This window comes from Pseudorasbora parva, chromosome 8 (assembly GCF_024679245.1).
Source record: "Pseudorasbora parva isolate DD20220531a chromosome 8, ASM2467924v1, whole genome shotgun sequence".
Classification (NCBI taxonomy): domain Eukaryota; kingdom Metazoa; phylum Chordata; class Actinopteri; order Cypriniformes; family Gobionidae; genus Pseudorasbora; species Pseudorasbora parva.
This window is the reverse complement of record NC_090179.1, coordinates 10,850,796-10,869,611: the sequence shown is the minus strand read 5'-3', so window position 1 is coordinate 10,869,611 and position 18,816 is coordinate 10,850,796. Positions and strand designations below refer to the sequence as shown.

General features: G+C 39.6%; 1 protein-coding gene across 3 annotated transcripts in view; it reads left to right on the top strand.

The window, feature by feature from the left end:
* Positions 1 to 18,096, top strand: part of igsf5b (immunoglobulin superfamily, member 5b) — a 40,719-nt gene extending 22,623 nt beyond the window's left edge. For 2 of the 3 annotated variants that reach the window (XM_067450079.1, XM_067450080.1), the window contains exons 4-9: positions 8,381 to 8,674; positions 10,990 to 11,106; positions 13,538 to 13,562; positions 14,244 to 14,344; positions 15,505 to 15,569; positions 17,375 to 18,096. In XM_067450079.1, the coding sequence (XP_067306180.1) occupies positions 8,381 to 8,674; positions 10,990 to 11,106; positions 13,538 to 13,562; positions 14,244 to 14,344; positions 15,505 to 15,569; positions 17,375 to 17,464 (692 nt within the window). In that variant the 3' untranslated portion in view covers positions 17,465 to 18,096. Of the gene's footprint in view, positions 1 to 8,380; positions 8,675 to 10,989; positions 11,107 to 12,197; positions 13,572 to 14,243; positions 14,347 to 15,504; positions 15,570 to 17,374 lie in introns of those variants that run through there. The other variant, XR_010906702.1, reaches the window with a different exon arrangement.
* The last annotated feature ends 720 nt before the right edge of the window (positions 18,097 to 18,816 follow it).

Genomic DNA, 18,816 nt, shown 5'->3' with positions numbered 1-18,816 from the left:
AAATGTTTTTTATTTTATTTTAATTTTAAGAAAATATAAGCAGTTTTTGCTTAGATTGCGGGTGGTTGCCAGAGTGTTTCTAAGGTGTTTTTATCATGTTGCTAGGGTGTTCTGGGTAGTTGTCAGGTTCTCCAAATAAAAAGAGTCCACCCAAAAGTCTCTATGATATTCTCGTTGCTGTAGTTTGGGTCCTCCTTCAATATAAATATGGGATATTTTCTGGTGTTTTTATCATCCACACAAGTTCTATGATTCCTAGGACATAATTCTAATCTCAAATACTATTTAGGATAGATTGTATGCTGAAATGGTATACTGTCTTATTACATCTCTTATTCATATTCACTTTCATTATGACTTTCCTCTATAGATTAGCTTGGCAAGAGAATCAGGCTTAGGATGTAAATCTGGAAGGGCTAAACGTGTGTCAGCCTTTCGGACTCAGGATTGCTCACAAAGCTTTTCATTAGAGGCATGGCCGGCCATACTTCTTCCAGATTAAACGCTGTCTCATAGACAGTAATTTTTCCCTGCCTGGCTCTCCTGCTGAAAAAAAATCACCTAGCTGACACGGGATGAATGGCTCTGCTTTCAAATTACACAGCCAGGAGCAGACACAGACTTAGCGGTAGATATTTATGTAAGTCTCATTGTTATCACCAAAAAATACATTATTAAAATATTTAGTCTGTACCTTGAATTTGATAATGATTTTATATCAGTATAACTCACTGATACATAAGACACACACTGTTTGTGCTATGGATGATCAGCCTGGTGTCACTGTTTGGGCCTAAAAGAAACTTTTTCCACACATGCCAATGGCCGGTGGCTTAAAAAAATTAGCCGGTCATAAATATTTTTTACTGGCCATGAAAATGTTAGCAAAAACAGGCAGCTATGACACCAAATTTTTAGATACCAGTAAAAATTCTCAATTTTCAGGTACAGAAATGGAATAAAGTAGACTAATCAAATGTAAAATAACCCTGTCACATGTAAAATAACACATAGTCTTCTCTGTATAAATTAAATATAGGTTAGCCCTTATTAAAGTTACAAAAGTTATTCATTCAAGAGCAGTGAGTGTTTTTAACATTAAAAGCTCATACAGCAGCAGGTTTATTAGGCTGCTGTCACTTCAAGACTCAAATGTTTCCATTCATTTAAAGCCGTCCACTAGAGGTCGCCCATTCAAATCAAAGGCGTAGTTTGATGACGCCAAGTTTGAGCTCAGTATCTTGAGATATATGGTCTTCACCTCACATCCGGTGGAAAATAGGACTCGGGCAGAAATCATGTTGATGGATGCAGTCATTAACGTTACTGTAGTATGAAGCAGAGCAGGACCGAGTGTTGTGGAGCTGAGCACGGCCAGCGATTGTTAAACACACACGGCTCCGCGAGCACCGGGACTTTTATTTTGACTGTTACGATTCGTGATCTTATTAAAGAGCAGAATGATACGTAACATTGAGGTTGTGACAACTGATAGTGCCAGGTGACCAGAGATAAACGCAACAACGAAGATAATGGAAGAAAAAGTAATTTATTGTACAACCGTAAGTGGTTTTCTTGTGTTAGGCTAATGATTGTCTTATACTGTAAGTCATGTCACGGACCTTAGAGTCTTTGTTTAAAAAATATCTATATTTGGCCCTTAAACCAACATACAATGTCATTATGGTTAAAAAAAAAGAAAGAAAAAAGGGGAAGATCGGAGTGATTGTTGATATAATGGAAAAGTAGAGTTGTAAAATTGTTTGAACGCTGCAAATGCTAATTCACTGCTAGGATGTTTTGGCAGAGTATTGCTCAGGTCCTGTGGGATATTTATTGGGGTATTTGCTAAGGTGTTCTGGGTAGCTAACTACACTTTAAAATCTTAAAATAAATAAAATGTCTGCAATTGTTTAACAATTACTTATGTAATATTTATTTTGTTTGCCGTAAGACACTGCAGTTTTCTGTGATTGAACACAACACCGAGGGTAGCGCAGATATGACGCAATTGACAGGAGACTTCCTCAGACGCTATGCTGACACGTCCGGGTCCTTAGTTAAAACAGCAATTTTCTCACAATTTACAAATAGTTGGAAACATTTGGGATGTTGTAAGTACTCAACTGAACAAAATATATAACACTGGCCTAGTGGTTTTTGGATATTTTACTGCAAAAATACTACATAGTGCACCTTTAAAGGATAAGTTAACTTTAAAATGAAAATGTCCTGATAATTTACTCACCCCCATCTCATCCAAGATGTTCATGTCTTTCTTTCTTTATTCGAAAAGAAATTACGTTTTTTGAGGAAAACATTCCAGGATATTTCTCCACATAAGGGCTTCGAAGGGATTTAGAGGCTCTGCACCGAGATGAGGAATAGCGTCTTATTTAGCCAAACCATCTAATTTTTCAACCTCAAATGTATGACTTCGGTGTTCTGCTTTTACATGATGTATGACGGCATCACGTCACATAGTGCCGGAGAGCTCCATCTCATATTCTCCTCCAACTTTAAAATTGTCAGACATTGTTGCTTTACCTTTTTTTTTGTGTAAAAGTCGTTTGATTTAGTGTTTGCACTTTTCTTTTAACACTGGGTCGGTACTTACACATACTAGTGTGTGACCTTTCCGACTTGATGACGTCATACATCATGCAAAAGCAGAACACCAAAGTCGTGCATTGGAGGTTTAAAAGTATAAAAATGACAGATGGTTTCGCTTGATAAGACCCTGTTCTTCGGATGGGATCGTGCCGAGCCTCTGAAAAGCCCTTCCTTTGATACTGCATTTTTTTGAACCTTTAACATTTCTGGTTGCAATTGAAAAACATTGTGTGGAGAAAAATCCTTGAATGTTTTTCTCAAAAACATAATTTCTTTTCAACTGAAGAATAAAAGATAATTCTTGGATGAGATAGGCTTAAACTTCTGGCCTTCCATTGTTCACATTTGTTCACGTTCATGTTCTCACAACATTGTATTGCTAGAATTCATAAAAATGTTACCGCCCAACTGACGATTGACACAGTTTCGTATACTCGCCAATCCCGGTTTTACTTGTATGGTGCTTGGCAAGTTGTAGGCCCTAAAATGATATAAAAATCTATACACACACACACATTATCATTTTTTTTAGACAAGTAGGCCTATATTCACAAAAATGTATTCCAAATGGCACAAAGCTACCAAAGTAGTCTAAATGCTCGATGAAGCCAATGAGCATTTGATATCTGATGCAACCTTTGTCATAACACTTCTTGAACTGGTAAATAAAAAAATGAATGAATGTGGGATTTCACTTTATGGCGAGGTTGACTTTTCTGTTCTAAATGGTTCTGTTCCTCACACAATGCAATCATTTGGATTCTGAACATTTAAATTACAGCGCAAGATTCAAATTAATGATTGAATTTATGATTATTCGTATTCACTGCACAATCACAGAAAACTGCAGTGTCTTACGGCAAACAAAATAAATATTACATAAGTAATTGTTAAACAATTGCAGACATTTTATTTATTTTAAGATTTTAAAGTGTAGTTAGCTACCCAGAACACCTTAGCAAATACCCCAATAAATATCCCACAGGACCTGAGCAATACTCTGCCAAAACATCCTAGCAGTGAATTAGCATTTGCAGCGTTCAAACATATACAACTCTTGTGTTTGAATACAATTTTACAACTCTACTTTTCCATTATATCAACAATCACTCCGATCTTCCCCTTTTTTTTCTTCTTTTTTTTAACCATAATGACATTGTATGTTGGTTTAAGGGCCAAATATAGATATTTTTTAAACAAAGACTCTAAGGTCCGTGACATGACTTATGAGGTACAGTATAAGACAATCATTAGCCTTACACAAGAAAACCTTTACAAATGAGTTGCTGTGGCCATGCAATTCACAAGGAGAAAGCAAAAATTTCAACTAATTACCCAGCTGTCTATAACAATCCATTGCTTTTCCTTTTGTTTCTCTTTCCAGGGGGAAAGAGAAATTGTCGCTTTTAAAAGCCCATAATGTGGGCTTTTAAAAGAGACAATTTAGCTGTCACACGTTCACCAGTCACATCTACTAGTCAATTATGAACCATCAATCATTTAAAAAGAATAGATTAACAGTCTGCTTTTAGTGGAAAGAAACACATATAAAGTGGCCTCAAAAGGTATTTAAACACCTAAGCCACACTTAAAATGTATGAATGTTACTGCAATATTTGATACAATATCAAACTGAGTGACATTCATTTAAAAGAAAAAGCACAAGCACACTTTTCAAGCAAAACATTTAACAAAAAATAACCATGCTGTATTTAATATGCAAATTTCTTAGGCCCCTAAATCATCAAAACTGTACAAACTGTCGTAATACACCATTTGCTTACATGCCTTCTGTCGTCTGATTGATAGTGTATACTTTGTTACCAAATCAACTTTGAGCAACTTACTCAATGCGAGTTTATCAAATATGATACATCAGGCTTTTAGGTATCCCCTTAAATATTTCAGGGCCAGAAATACAGCCATCAATTGAAGGAAATTAAGGTGCCAAATGAGATGATTGCCTCTCCAGACCCCTTGGGCTAGATGGCCATTTAAGATTGCTCCCTAGTCCGAGAGGTAAGGGATCTGTTTTTAGCATTCTGCGAAAACACACACACCTAGAGTGGGACCCCAGGTGAGGAAACGGAGTCTGTGCCACTTAGGAAGGGTATGAAACCTGCGGTGGGTAACCCTTATTTGGGGATTGACCCTTGGATGAAATACCCTGGCTCTGAGCCACAACTGAAATGGTCTCATGTGCAGAAGGGCCAAAATTTTAACAGAAGACCTAGAATTCTTTGTAAATAATGAAGTGTATTCTTCTGACCATCTCATTAGAAATGCATAAAATAGCACTTTATTTTAACATTTACTCTCCAAATTCAGCCCATTTGCATAGAATGATGGGAAGTGAAAGTCCTGTTTGATTGGGTTACTTGATTGAAACATGTTATTTCAAAATAAAAACATCAAGTTATGTCAAAGAAACCAGATTTGTTATGAACCAGAAACCTGATATAATGGTGTTAAATCAAAAGTGAACAGCATCATAAGTTCATTTTTTTGAGTGAACCTCCCATCTTTTTTGGGAACCAAAAAATACCTGGTCTAATAGCCCGACTCTGTCTGAAAGGGGAACATGTTCTATGGCCCCTTTCTCCTGTAGAGTTTGCAGTTCTTAGAGTTTGGCACACCCCCTCGTGCCTCGGCGCAAAAGCCTCAGGACTTCTTTTTGTTGGCTGAGATCAGCGAAATCAATTACAGCTTAATCTTTGGTGGTGGAGAGCATGGACATCATATAGATAGACGCCCTATCGAGCGCTGCTGCCTATTGGCACATTCGAGCCGTGGAGCCGCCATCTTGAACCGGTCGCCAGCTCCACTCAGTGTAACTTGTTTGTCAGGTGCAGTGAGCTGTCAGCGCATTTAATTAATCATATCTCACCGAATACCTAACCGATTTTAACGTGGGTTTTTTTGCTGCAAAGGTCATTAATGTAGCTATGATACAGGACACATGGTTCAGCGTATTTTAATATCCTTAAGCCATATTCGGACAGGAATTGTTTCTCGTGGGGTCGTAAGGTATTTTTAGGATGCATTTTAAAGATCTAAAGCCTAAACTTTTATTACTAAAATGCTGGAAAGTATTTACAAGAATAATCTTTCATCACCATTTAAAAGAGAAAGAGAAAAAAAACACGTAAACATTTGAAATGAGCCATTATTTCCGCTCATTTTTAAAATTACTTTTTTTTTTTAAACAGGACATTTAAATAACGAAAAATGTCCTATTATTAAATATGATTTTTTTAAATTCTTTTTTTCCAAGCATATGACATTTTTACAACAGACAATCATTTGACTTACCACGTGAGCAGTGTTCCCAGGTGCGGAGGATCACAAAACTCGCTCCTCCACCGGGAATAAATCGCCATCCGAATACACGAGTTTTATCACTGAGGTGGCATGCGAATGTATTTTTACAGAAGTCCATATGAGAAACAATTACCGTCCGAATAGGGCTATAGTGGGCTTAATAGTTACATAATATTCTGATATAAGATATAAAGTTACCAGACGTCCAAAATCAAAATATGTGACGTAGGATATAAGGTGATTTATAAAACCACACACTATAAATATGATAAAGAAGCAGAAACAGATAGTTGAAGTAAAATAAGATATTTTAATAAGTTGAAACAATTTATAATGATTAATGACATTGTGAAAACACTTGAGTTGAGGGAGATACATAGCTTAGCTAACATAAGCTAGCTACAATTTCAGTACAGTAGCCTACTATCAAAGATCCTTGCTCCTTCTCAATTATCTGGATTTAAGGACAAAATACAACCAATAGTACGATAGCAATGTTAAATCTTTCTTATGAAAAGTAATCCGCCGAGCCCTACCTACGATGGTCCGCCGATTAGAACAGGAAAATCCTGCACAGTGCTTTGGCATCTTGACTGCTGCTATGCAACAAAACTAGGAGTACGACCGGTTCAAAATGGCCGCCGCAAATCTCGGCGCCCAGCAGCCAATAGGGCGTCTACCTATATGATGTCTATGGTGGAGTCTGGCAAGCCGGTCCCCAGTGTCTTCGAGGGCCGGCACATCTCACCCCGCACTGTTTCTGAGCTTTTCTTTTTTGAGAAGCTGGACCTGGTTTGCTGTCAGCCCTGACACTTGAGCACGGCGGGGGAGAAATATGTCGGAAGGCAACATGGGGGCATCAAGAAGAAACACCTTATCCTTGATGTCTCTTTGTGGCGACCATAGCATGCATGGAACAGCTGATGGCAGTGAAGCTTTGTTGGTTGAAGAAACAGGTCTGTGGCTCGGCGCAGCTCAGCGAACACGTCCTCCCTGATGTTTCCCTGGTTCATGCTCAGTTCTTCAAGCAGGTGCTGCACCAGCCTGACCTGCCATCTGAAAAGCTTCTCCCACAAGCATGGATGTAACCCTGCAAGGTTTGGAGGGGAGCGTTGGCTTCTTTAATGATTATGCGCTGCCAGGGGAGAGAAAGCCCGTGAGAGATCTGGAAAGAACTGTCACTCTGGTTCCTCCACGGAGTCACATGACAGAAATCTGTTGTCCATCTATGATCATCTTGGGCTCCAGAAGCTTGCTGGAGGACCGCTCAATCTGGTGAGAGGACAAGAGAAAGGGAAGGACTGTCTCTTTCCCATCACCCGGATCGACATGTGAGCCCCATTATCTTAACATAGAGGACGCAGAGACTCGGCCTTCCCAAAAAAAGGGCCAGGAGCGAAGCACTGACAGAAAAACATTCTGATGATGTCATCATCAGAGGTTATTTATTTAAAGCCAAGTTACTTGCCAAGTTTCACAACCAGTCACACAAACATGTCCTCATAGCGCTACACTCAGCGTAGCATTAAGAGTAGCTTTTGAAAGGGAACTACTGATACAGAAAAATAATGTATGCAGAATCTACATGGAAAATTCCTTCATATTAACAGTACATTGGACCCTATTTTTACAGCCTTTACTGATGTGTTGAGAGCTGATGTTTTGTCATTTAATGCAATTAAATTAATATATGTTTGGCAGAGTGCACACAAATATAATAATTATGATGAGTTGATAATATTTTAAATATGTTAAAGTGCCCCTATTATGCTATTTTAAAGTTTTCGTTTTGGAGGTCTGTAACAACTGGCTTACGTGCATCAAAGTTAAAAAAACAGAGTAATTTTCTTTAAATGTAAGCTGAGCACTAATGTGAATGACTGATGTAACATTAAAGTTTGCCATACGAATCTTGCTCCATCCTTGATCTTTACTCAACATAGTGAGAACGACAGACAATCTGTGTTAATAGAATCAGTTTTAGGTAATACTGCAGCTCACATCTGAACTACAGTAGTATTTCAGTAAGACGTGAGATAGCCGGTTAGCCAGAGACCTGCACAATATGAAACACAATAAACACATTGTAGAGCACAGCGTCTTCTCGACGTGATGCTATCGAGTATCCAATGCAGTGTTTGAGGAGGTTCAAGGTTCCCCTGGTGTCTGTGCGCGCAATATGTGGACAGGCAATATGCTAATATTTTGTCTTGACGTCACAACAAAACGGCTTAGGACTCGATTCATTTAATTGACTCAGAGTCAACTCTTACTTTTGAGAGACAATAACTTTATATACGGTGCTCTTTCAGATTTAACTCTCTACAGGATGTTTACCGTCACTTAGAACTGTAACACACTCCATGAAATTTTCAAAAACCCATAATAGGGGCACTTTAACTTTTTGAGGAAGTATAACTCAAAATGTCTTATGTTTTAAATCTAGAAAAAGGAAATGTCAAGATTTTGGAGGGTGACCTGTCAGTTCAAGAAGGTGTGCTTGTCACCTTCCATTGCCAAGCGATTGGCTGGTATCCGAACCCTTCAGTGTCCTGGGTGGTCAACGCCACTACTGCGGACAGAGGCAACTACAACACCAGCAGTCTTCAGGACACCAGCGGCCTTTTCAACTCCACCAGCGTGCTTCAGATAAAAGCTGAGGCGAGCGTCGCAGTCGAGTGTTTGGCGTCTGTGTCTGCCACTCTAGCCCACCAAACAAGCACTGTCAAGCTGACTGTAGGTAAGAGGGACTGGATATTAACGAGCTCCTCCTGCAATTAAACCAATGCGCATTAGTTTGATCACTTTGGACAGCTATGCCTTTTTATTGTAGAGATAGTGTACATGTTATATGATGGTGAAAATGACTTCACCAAGTACAGCATGTTCCTGGAACCATACGCACCTAACCATTGTAAGCCTAAACTTGACCTTGACCTGTCCCTAAACCTACCCCTAAACTTACTCATACCACCACACCTGTCCCTAACCCTACCCCTAAACTTACCCATACCACCACACCTGTCCCTAACCCTACCCCTAAACTTACCCATACCACCACACCTGTCCCTAACCCTAGCCCTAAACTTACCCATACCACCACACCTGTCCCTAACCCTTACCCCTAAACTTACCCATACCACCACAGATGTTATCTAACCCTAACCCTAACCCTACCCCTAAACTTACCCATACCACCACAACTGTCCCTAACCCTACCCCCAAACTTACCCATACCACCACACCTGTCCCTAACCCTACCCCTAAACTTACCCATACCACCACAACTGTCCCTAACCCTACCCCCAAACTTACCCATACCACCACAACTGTCCCTAACCCTACCCCTAAACTTACCCATACCACCACAACTGTCCCTAACCCTACCCCCAAACTTACCCATACCACCACAACTGTCCCTAACCCTACCCCCAAACTTACCCATACCACCACACCTGTCCCTAACCCTACCCCCAAACTTACCCATACCACCACACCTGTCCCTAACCCTACCCCTAAACTTACCCATACCACCACAACTGTCCCTAACCCTACCCCCAAACTTACCCATACTACCACACCTGTCCCTAACCCTACCCCTAAACTTACCCATACTACCACACCTGTCCCTAACCCTACCCCTAAACTTACCCATACCACCACACCTGTCCCTAACCCTACCCCTAAACCTACCCATACTACCACACCTGTCCCTAACCCTATCCCTAAACTTACCCATACCACCACACCTGTCCCTAACCCTACCCCTAAACTTACCCATGCCACCACACCTGTCCCTTACCCTACCCCTAAACTTACCCATACCACCACACCTGTCCCTAACCCTACCCCTAAACTTACCCATACCACCACACCTGTCCCTAACCCTACCCCTAAACTTACCCATACCACCACACCTGTCCCTAACCCTACCCCTAAACTTACCCATACCACCACACCTGTCCCTAACCCTACCCCTAAACTTATCCATACTACCACACCTGTCCCTAACCCTACCCCTAAACTTACCCATACCACCACACCTGTCCCTAACCCTACCCCTAAACTTACCCATACCACCACACCTGTCCCTAATCCTACCCCTAAACTTATCCATACTACCACACCTGTCCCTAACCCTGCCCCTAAACTTATCCATACTACCACACCTGTCCCTAACCCTACCCCTAAACTTATCCATACTACCACACCTGTCCCTAGCCCTACCCCTAAACTTATCCATACTACCACACCTGTCCCTAATCCTGCCCCTAAACTTAACCAGACCACCACAACTGTCCCTAACCCTACCCCTAAACTTATCCATACTACCACACCTGTCCCTAACCCTACCCCTAAACTTATCCATACTACCACACCTGTCCCTAGCCCTACCCCTAAACTTATCCATACTACCACACCTGTCCCTAACCCTACCCCTAAACTTAACCAGACCACCACAACTGTCCCTAACCCTACCCCTAAACTTACCCATACCACAACACCTGTCCCTAACCCTACCTCTAAACTTACCCATACTACCACACCTGTCCCTAACCCTACCCCTAAACTTACCCAGACCACCACACCTGTCCCTAACCCTACCCCTAAACTGACACACACACAACAACTGTCCATAACTCTACCCGTATCCACCTCAATATCAGCAAAGGTGTTTTGCTGTACAATTTTAACACACTAAGTGCATTGTACTTATTTTTTGATGTAAGTACATAGTACTTAAGGCCACCTAATATAAAGTGGGCCCATGCTTATTCACCTGTCATTTTCCTCTGATTTTAGGGATAACTTATTGGTAGGGTTAGGTTTAGGGGTATGACCGTGCTTTTGGACCATGTTGTTCCAGGATGGACAAAATAATATGTTTTACTTGACTGTTATGTGATATAAATGACAGTGATATAAGTCGCTGTGGGAACAGTAGGCTGTATAAGATTTATTTTCCGCATAGCTACCAAAATACTGAATAAATGCATCGAGTCAGTTTTGTGCATATAAATGAAGTGGCAATATACGTCCAAATGTGTTTTGCAGAGGCACCGCAAACTACACAGGACTACACAGTTGTGATCGCCGTGGTAGTGTCGGTGTGTACGATCATTCTGCTGGCAGTGCTCATCCTCATCTTGTGCTGTAGAAAAAAACTGACAAGTAAGCAAATCCAGTTTACATTTCTCTTAAAAGTTCCCTTTTAAACTCTCCTGCAAGTTATTAAACCATTGAAGAGAGAAGTTAAAGCAGTGCTTGCCATAAATTGGAGCAAAGGCAAGGACACATTGCAGTAGATTGAGCTGTCAGCAATAAAGGGCAGTTTAAAGGTTTTACTGCATCACTCACCTGCCATGCAAAGTGCTTACACATCATTTAGGACAATGGATAAACCATTTAAGATGGAAAACCTATTAACAGTGTCATTGTTCGAAATGTTCTTTGTTTTTATCTTTTTTTTTACTCACTACTTGGTAAAGCACACATTATCAGTGGTTTAATTAGAGAGATATTCTAATAACATCTGCGAAAGAAATATTGGAAATACATTACAGCACACTCTCTGTACAAGTACAATTTATGGTCTGTACCGACTGTACATGACTATTACATATTCATTAAGAGCACTTACAGATTTCAAAATGTGTAAACATGTTTCACTACTAAAACATTCAATGTGTAGATATTTAATAGAATAATAAAAAAACAATGTTTTGAGAATATTATACGCATATTTCATAGGGTTATATAACATTTCTAAGGGTACGTTTACACGACAACTATGTGCTACTTTGCATTTTTGGCATAGATGACAATATTCTCTAAATGGTAATTGGACTGCATTTACAGAGAGCTTTCAACAGACCTATGGCCATCCAACGCATTCAACTTTATTTATATAGCGCTTTAACAATGACGATTGTTTCAAAGCAGCTTCCAGGACAAAATCTGATTTGGCTGTACAGTCGTACTGGAGAAAACAGTGATGTTATCAGCTTATTTTAATTTATCATATAGCGACAATGTTAGCAGATCAGTATTATAGTTTATAGAATTAAATAAGACCTAATTAATAAATTTTATTGGTAAATTTAGTGAGGATAACTAAATCATAATTTTAGTGTCCCCAACTGAGCAAGCCAAGCCAAAGGCGACAGTGGCAAGGAACCAAAACTCCACCAGCATGATGGAGAAAAATAAACCTTGGGAGAAACCAGACTCAGCTTTACATATTGCCTCACATTCCCCCACAGCCATGAAGGCACCATCCAGCTCGTCTGGAGCAGCTGGGGTTAGGTGTCTTGCTCATGGACACCTCGACACTTGGTCAGGTGGAACCGGGGATTGAACCACCAACCTGAACCACTGAGCCACTGCCACCGCAAAACAATCACGGATTCACGGATGGCGAATCACGGATGGCGAACCCCTTCACACGGATTCGCCAAAACGATTACATATGTTACCAGGCCAGTAGTTGGCAATATCACTTTGTAAAAAAACACTGTGTGCGAACATGTAATACAGATGCACATGACGTCACTGTTTCACAAAGTCATGTTTTATAGTTCACAAAGAGACTATGGGCTCATATCATACACCCAGTGCAATGCAACGCCAGGCGCAGTTATCATTTCCATCGCCATCCATCGCCATCGCCCAGGTTGTTTAAATAGAAAATGCACTCGCATCTGATCCCCCATGGTCTGAAAATGAGGTGCATTCAGGCACAGTTAGCGCGTTGCTATTTTGAGGAACTGAAAAGGACCAACTAAATAACAATCTGGTCTAAAGTCAACAGCGCAGTATTTTTTGTTATTTTAAGGGTGTGTTAGTAATGTGTGCCTATAGGCGGGTGCACAACGCACGTACACTCTGCTTATTATATACACAGGGACACACAGCAGCACACAAACATGTCAAATATTAAATAAAAGGATTCCTCTGTGGAGAAAAGTTCAGTAAGAAAAGTAAAAATAAAAGTAAGTTCAGAAAAAGTAAATGTAAATAGCGTATGGTACAAGCGTGACTGGCTTTTAAAGGGAATGGGAGATGAGACTCTGATTGGTTTATTGCATGTTACACCCAAAACACACCCTTGACTCATTAAGAGGCTAGGTATAACCGCTTTTCCGTTGTTAAACTAGTAAAAGTGGATTCGGACTCGTCCTATAAGTGCGCCTGCTCCATGAGCTTCAGACCATGTGCCCAGTTCATTAAAATAGGGCCCAATAACTGTATAGTTTTCAAAAACTTGCACTTTGAAACCCGTTTTCAAAGGTTTCACGTTTTTAGTTGAAAAGGTGTCTTGTAAACGGCTCTTAAGACTATATAGCTTGATATTAAAGAAGAGTTTAAGTCAAAGCCATATTCCATATATTTTTACTTGTTGCAATACATATATATTTTTTAAATATATTTTATTGAAATATACAGTGGACAGTGGATCTCAAATTTGTTACAGTCTCCTATCCTTTTGTTGCACCAGCTATACTAGGATGTCATACTATTCAGGCTTGCTACCGGTTGACTAGTTTAGAGTCTAGAGAAATATCAAGTTACATGTATGCTAATCTTTTTATTCCTTTTACAGAATTGAGCTCTGAAAATAAAGTCAGGTAAGACATGTAAGAGCTGTTCTTTGTACATCACACCTGTTTTGAGTCTTTTCTCTTCTGCACCAATGCTGTACATATAACATGCTTAAGATGGAAAATGACCAATAAGTGACAAAAGTCTTTATCTTTCTTAACATTGCACATTTTTCCGAGCTCTAAAATGCTAACACTAACACAGTGCAGGCATAATGTACAAAGACAATCACATCGCACTACTTGTACTATATGAAGAAATCGCTTGATGTTTGAATGCTCCTTTTGACTTTATGACTTTTTCAACATTATGACTTTTTCAAGCTGTTAAAACAACAGCCTTGAAACAAATCATGGAAATATTGAAGAGAAATAGAGCATTTTTCATAAATTCCAAACACAGAGAGAAACAGTTATTGCTCAGTATTGCATAGTAATATCCAACTGCTCTTTAAATTCAAGTCATCAACTTTATTTTATATAGCGCTTTATACAATACAGATTGTTTCAAAGCATTTTTTACGGTGGTAAACACGAATGACCACAAAGTAATGTCAGCTGAGGTCAGTTTAGATCAATGCATAAAGATCATCAAATATTAAATTAGTTAAATTCAGCTATAAATATACTCTAGCTTTCTATTCTGAACATTGACTCTTATGTTGTATGTAAGAAAAACTGTTTATTGCATTGCATTTGTCTTTCCAGCTCCTCTTCATGGACTGTCAATTTAAGCAGTGAGAGGAGGTCTGTTGCTGATGAAACCAGAGGAAAAGTGAACCCAGGATACAACGCTGAAGACGGAACAAGTAATAGCAACCAAATACAGAATCAACAGAACACCCTGAGGTGTTAAACAAAATTATATGGGGCATAATTCCTGCTTTATTTTTTAAAATATTTTCACAGAAATTAAACAAAGAACCAACATACTTTATGGGATATCAATCATAGAGTAACAAAAAAGTTAGGTCAGTCTTTGTGAAAAAAAACCCTTTGTTACAATAACGTTTTGCACTAAAACTGCCAACATGTTGTGCAGGTTTACTATTTGAGTAAATATATCCTGTTTTGTAGAAAATGCGTATAATTATTCAGGGTTAAAGTGCCCCTCTTAAAGCCTGACAAGCCAGATCCACATCAAGATGTTTGGTCTGAAAACTCACCATAGACAGGGCTCAATCCGAGGGGCGGGATAAACGGTTGTCTTTAAACTCCCTCTGCACGCGATAGGATAGCGCTACAACCAACCAGAGCAACGTGAAGCGGGGATCGTGGGCAGATTAAACTTTCGCTGTATCCGGTCGGCAAAACTCCGAACACATCTTCCCTTTTTAAGAATGACTTCAGTGCCGTTCTTTGTTCTTTTCTCAGAGAAGAGCTTAACTTCAAGTCTTCCAGAGTAACGGTCAAAGCTGATTCGAAAGACCGCCGTTCGCCAGTTTCTGTGTTTACTAGAAGGTAAACTCGTAGGTACGCAACTCATCCGTCATTATGTTAAGCCCCGCCCACCGACTCTATACACAATGTGATTGGCCCGCCCAGAGTTTGGCGTTTACAGCTCAGAAGTGTATTGAGAGTTGCTAGACGACACTCGCGGCAGATTAGATTTGCTGCTGTCTAGATTTCTAGGCTATGATGCTGTAATATATTATTAGAAAATTGTGTGTTTTAACCTTGTAAACCTATTGTAGGAGACAAAATTAGGAACCTTTAAAATAGCATAATAGGGCACTTTAACTAAAACTTTAAAAAAAAACTGTTACTTGACATGAAATAAACTTTAACTATAATAAAATAAAATTACATATTTAGTCAGGTTTCCATTTAAAAACAAGTATAGACAAGCATACTTAATATGATGATGTTTGTATTTTAATCCAGCAGTAAGTGCACATTGAGTAAGTTATGTCTGTAAGATTTTAGATGTTGAAAAGTCACACACAGCTGCTCTTCACCCCACACACAGGTTCAGGACACAGCGACCTCAGGACTAGAGCTGACAGCTCGATACACACCATCAGCCCTCCGCGGGTAAGAGGACAGACAATCACTGCCTCTGCATTATTCACAACTAGTGGAGGGTTTTCTGACACCTGGGAAAAACTCGGATCTCTCTATCACACTGTGAAGGAATATTCAGTCAGACATTTAACTACTATGTAAATGCTTTATGCAATCCCCTTTTTTTTAAATTCTCTTTACTTTCTGAGCTTCACCTCTACTATAACCCATTATGTTTAAATAGTTCCTAATGTAAATTTTTCTGATTTAAGCCAATTGGATGCTGGGTCATTTTCAAGAAACAACCTTTTAGTTTTTAAAGGAACTGTATGTAAGAAATGTATTTCATTTAATCATAAAATGGCCCTGATATGTCAGTAGACTTTAAGAAATCATGTCAATTTCAAACACTTATATCACTGACAACAGTCGTCCGGCCAGGATATTGTCATTTAAAAGTTGTTGTCTCAGCCCTCAACTGATGTTGATGTTGACATGTTGTGTTTTGGCCTAAAGCTCCGCCCTCCACCTATCGACCAATCACAAAGTCACAATCGGTATTTCAGCATCCGGGTTGCCAGATCTGCTCTAGTTCACACAGCTGCAGATCTACAAACGCTCCTGCTGATCCTGCAGCCAATCTGGCAACCTCGAGTCAGGGGGAGGGGGAGAGGGGATAGTGATTGCAGTAACAGTTTTGGCTGCAATCTTACACACACTTCCTTTAAGCATTTCATTTTAAATGGTTACTGTTGAGCATCTCTCTCCTAGGCCATCAATCATAGACCTTGGGTCACAATCTCGGGATGATAGAGTTAAATAAATGCAAAAAGAAAATTCGAATTTAGATTTGTAAAAACTTCTCATGAATGGGAACTTATGAATGGAATGGTATTTCAGTGTAATCCAAGCACAGGTTTCAGTGTAAACCAAGGTACCCGCAAATAGCCGACTGGTCGACCCGCAAATTTAATTGAAACTGGTGAAAAACATCCCACTATGTTGGATACTTGGTGCGGGTCAGACAAGGGGGAAACACGGGTCTAACACGGGTTTAAAACAGTCACGTGCCATTGATTTTTAGGAACACATCTACAAAAATGTGTCTTGCCTGTATTTCAAGTTAATAAAATAATTTCAGAACAATATCAGGTTTTTTGAGCTTGTGCCACCGCGCGCACTCCCAGGATTCTCTCACTTTCCAAAAAAATAAAATAAGGCTTCAAGGGGGTGCGAAGCCCAGTGCCGGACACGCGCATTATATACGAGCAACCTCAGTTTTGAATCGACTTCTGACAGAAGAGCTGCTCGAAGTGTGCATCTTGTAGCACAGGGTGAAATCAGTACATTGGCGCTCTGTGGCGCGGCAGGATTTTGAACAACTTCCTGAGTCGCCGCGGACAGGCGCCGAATGCCGCCGCTGGTGTGCGTATACTCATTGAAAATAATGTGTTCGAATTTTAAAGACGTAGCGTGGTGCTGTAATTACTTTTGACCTGGCAATAAATGTGTAGGCCTATATAATGTTATATGCTTTTTCGGGTGCGGGTTGGGTGTCGGTTCTATTTGAAGTGGGTTGGGTCGGGTGCAGATTTTAATTAGTGTTCCATGTCGGAAAAGGGGTCGGATGCGGTTTAACGCACCGCGGGTACGGCCGGGTGCGGATTTACAAAATGTGCAGGACTCTGGGGGGTCTTATTCGCCATATTGGGCGTTGCACTTTCTCCCATTCATAAGTAATCAGACTGTACTATATAAAGTCTTTGATTTTATTTCAAATGTATTTTGTATTAGTCAGTAAAAAGGTTAATTCATTAAATATTGTTCCTCAACAGGTTCCTGATATTGTTATTTACAGCTCTCAAAGTCAGAACTTGTACTGCGAGGGACCAGTGAAGACAGTCCGTCGGGTCACTACTGTTTGACCTCAGGGTCAGCCACCCAGTGCAAGAAAGTCTGTTTACATGATGCTGCTCAGAGAGATGCCACAAATTCAATCTGACTTTATTGTGACCCTAAAGAGGTCATATCTGCTGAAGAGAAAGTTGGCTGGCTTGCATGTCAAGAGGACTGGGACATATGACATAATCATGAAATGCAATGCAACAAACTGCATGCAATCATTCATTCTTACACTGTAAAAAATACAAACGGAAAATGTACTGGTAATTTTCTGCCAGTACATTATCCAGTAATAGTACAGAAATTTCTGTTAACCCTTAAAACATGAACTAATGGAATGTGTATTTTTAAAATACAGGTTAAACACCTGTAAAAAAACCAATACGGACAATTCCTTTGTATTTATATAGTACATTGTGCCCTATTTTTAGACTTTTTTTTTTTACAGTACAGACACATCAACAATGCATGTTATTTTTTTTTAACTTTAAAAACAATTATTATAAATCTTTTTTTTTCTTTTTTAACAGGTGCTCCACCTTATTCAATTTGAATATTTAATAATTTATTTTTGTGGCGCAATATTTTACACAATAATGTACATCAGTATTGCCATGTTGATATTGTCCATATCCTGCACTGTCAAGTATTGTCAAGTATTGCCTAGTATTTTATACAGAGTATAAAAAAATGAAATGTGGGAAATGTGCTAATTTCTTACTCGTCATGTTTTTCTGTCTGCTCGTCAGTCCTGGATGGCAACTGCTGAATAAATTAGGGACACCCTCAGTAAGTCACACAAAGCTGTCGTGATATGAGAGGGCGATAACATAACCCTTTTGTTTTTGTATGGGTCTCCAGACCAGTGTTATCTTTCCTAGACCTGCTTGTGTTACTGAGGTTTTCATTTGCCATTCACAAGTGGTGGATTGATGTCAGGGTCAAGCAGACTGTTTCTCTGGGGTGATTTACATAGGCCACTGTTTGTCTCTCAAAGACTTCTGCATCATTGCTTCTGAAGTCTGTTTCTCTTCTCTCTGCCGCTCTCGTCTTGTTTTGGCTTCAGATGGTGTCTTAATTTCCTCTCTCAGTTCTGAGAAAATGTTTTTGCAATGCAGTATTTGGTGTTAGAAAATAAATGTGGTGTTCTTCTACAAATCAATGATTTAAAAATGTCCAGTTCCATTTTAATATTTGTATAAAAGGATTCAAATAAACAAATGGCATTCATGCTATCGCTATTGCATACAGTTATTCTATGTACAGTGAATGTTAATGTGTCTCAGAAACACATTTGTGTTATACACACAGTATTAGATGCAAGCACTGGCTGTAAGCATCTACACTCTAAAAAGTGCTGGACTAAAAACAACCC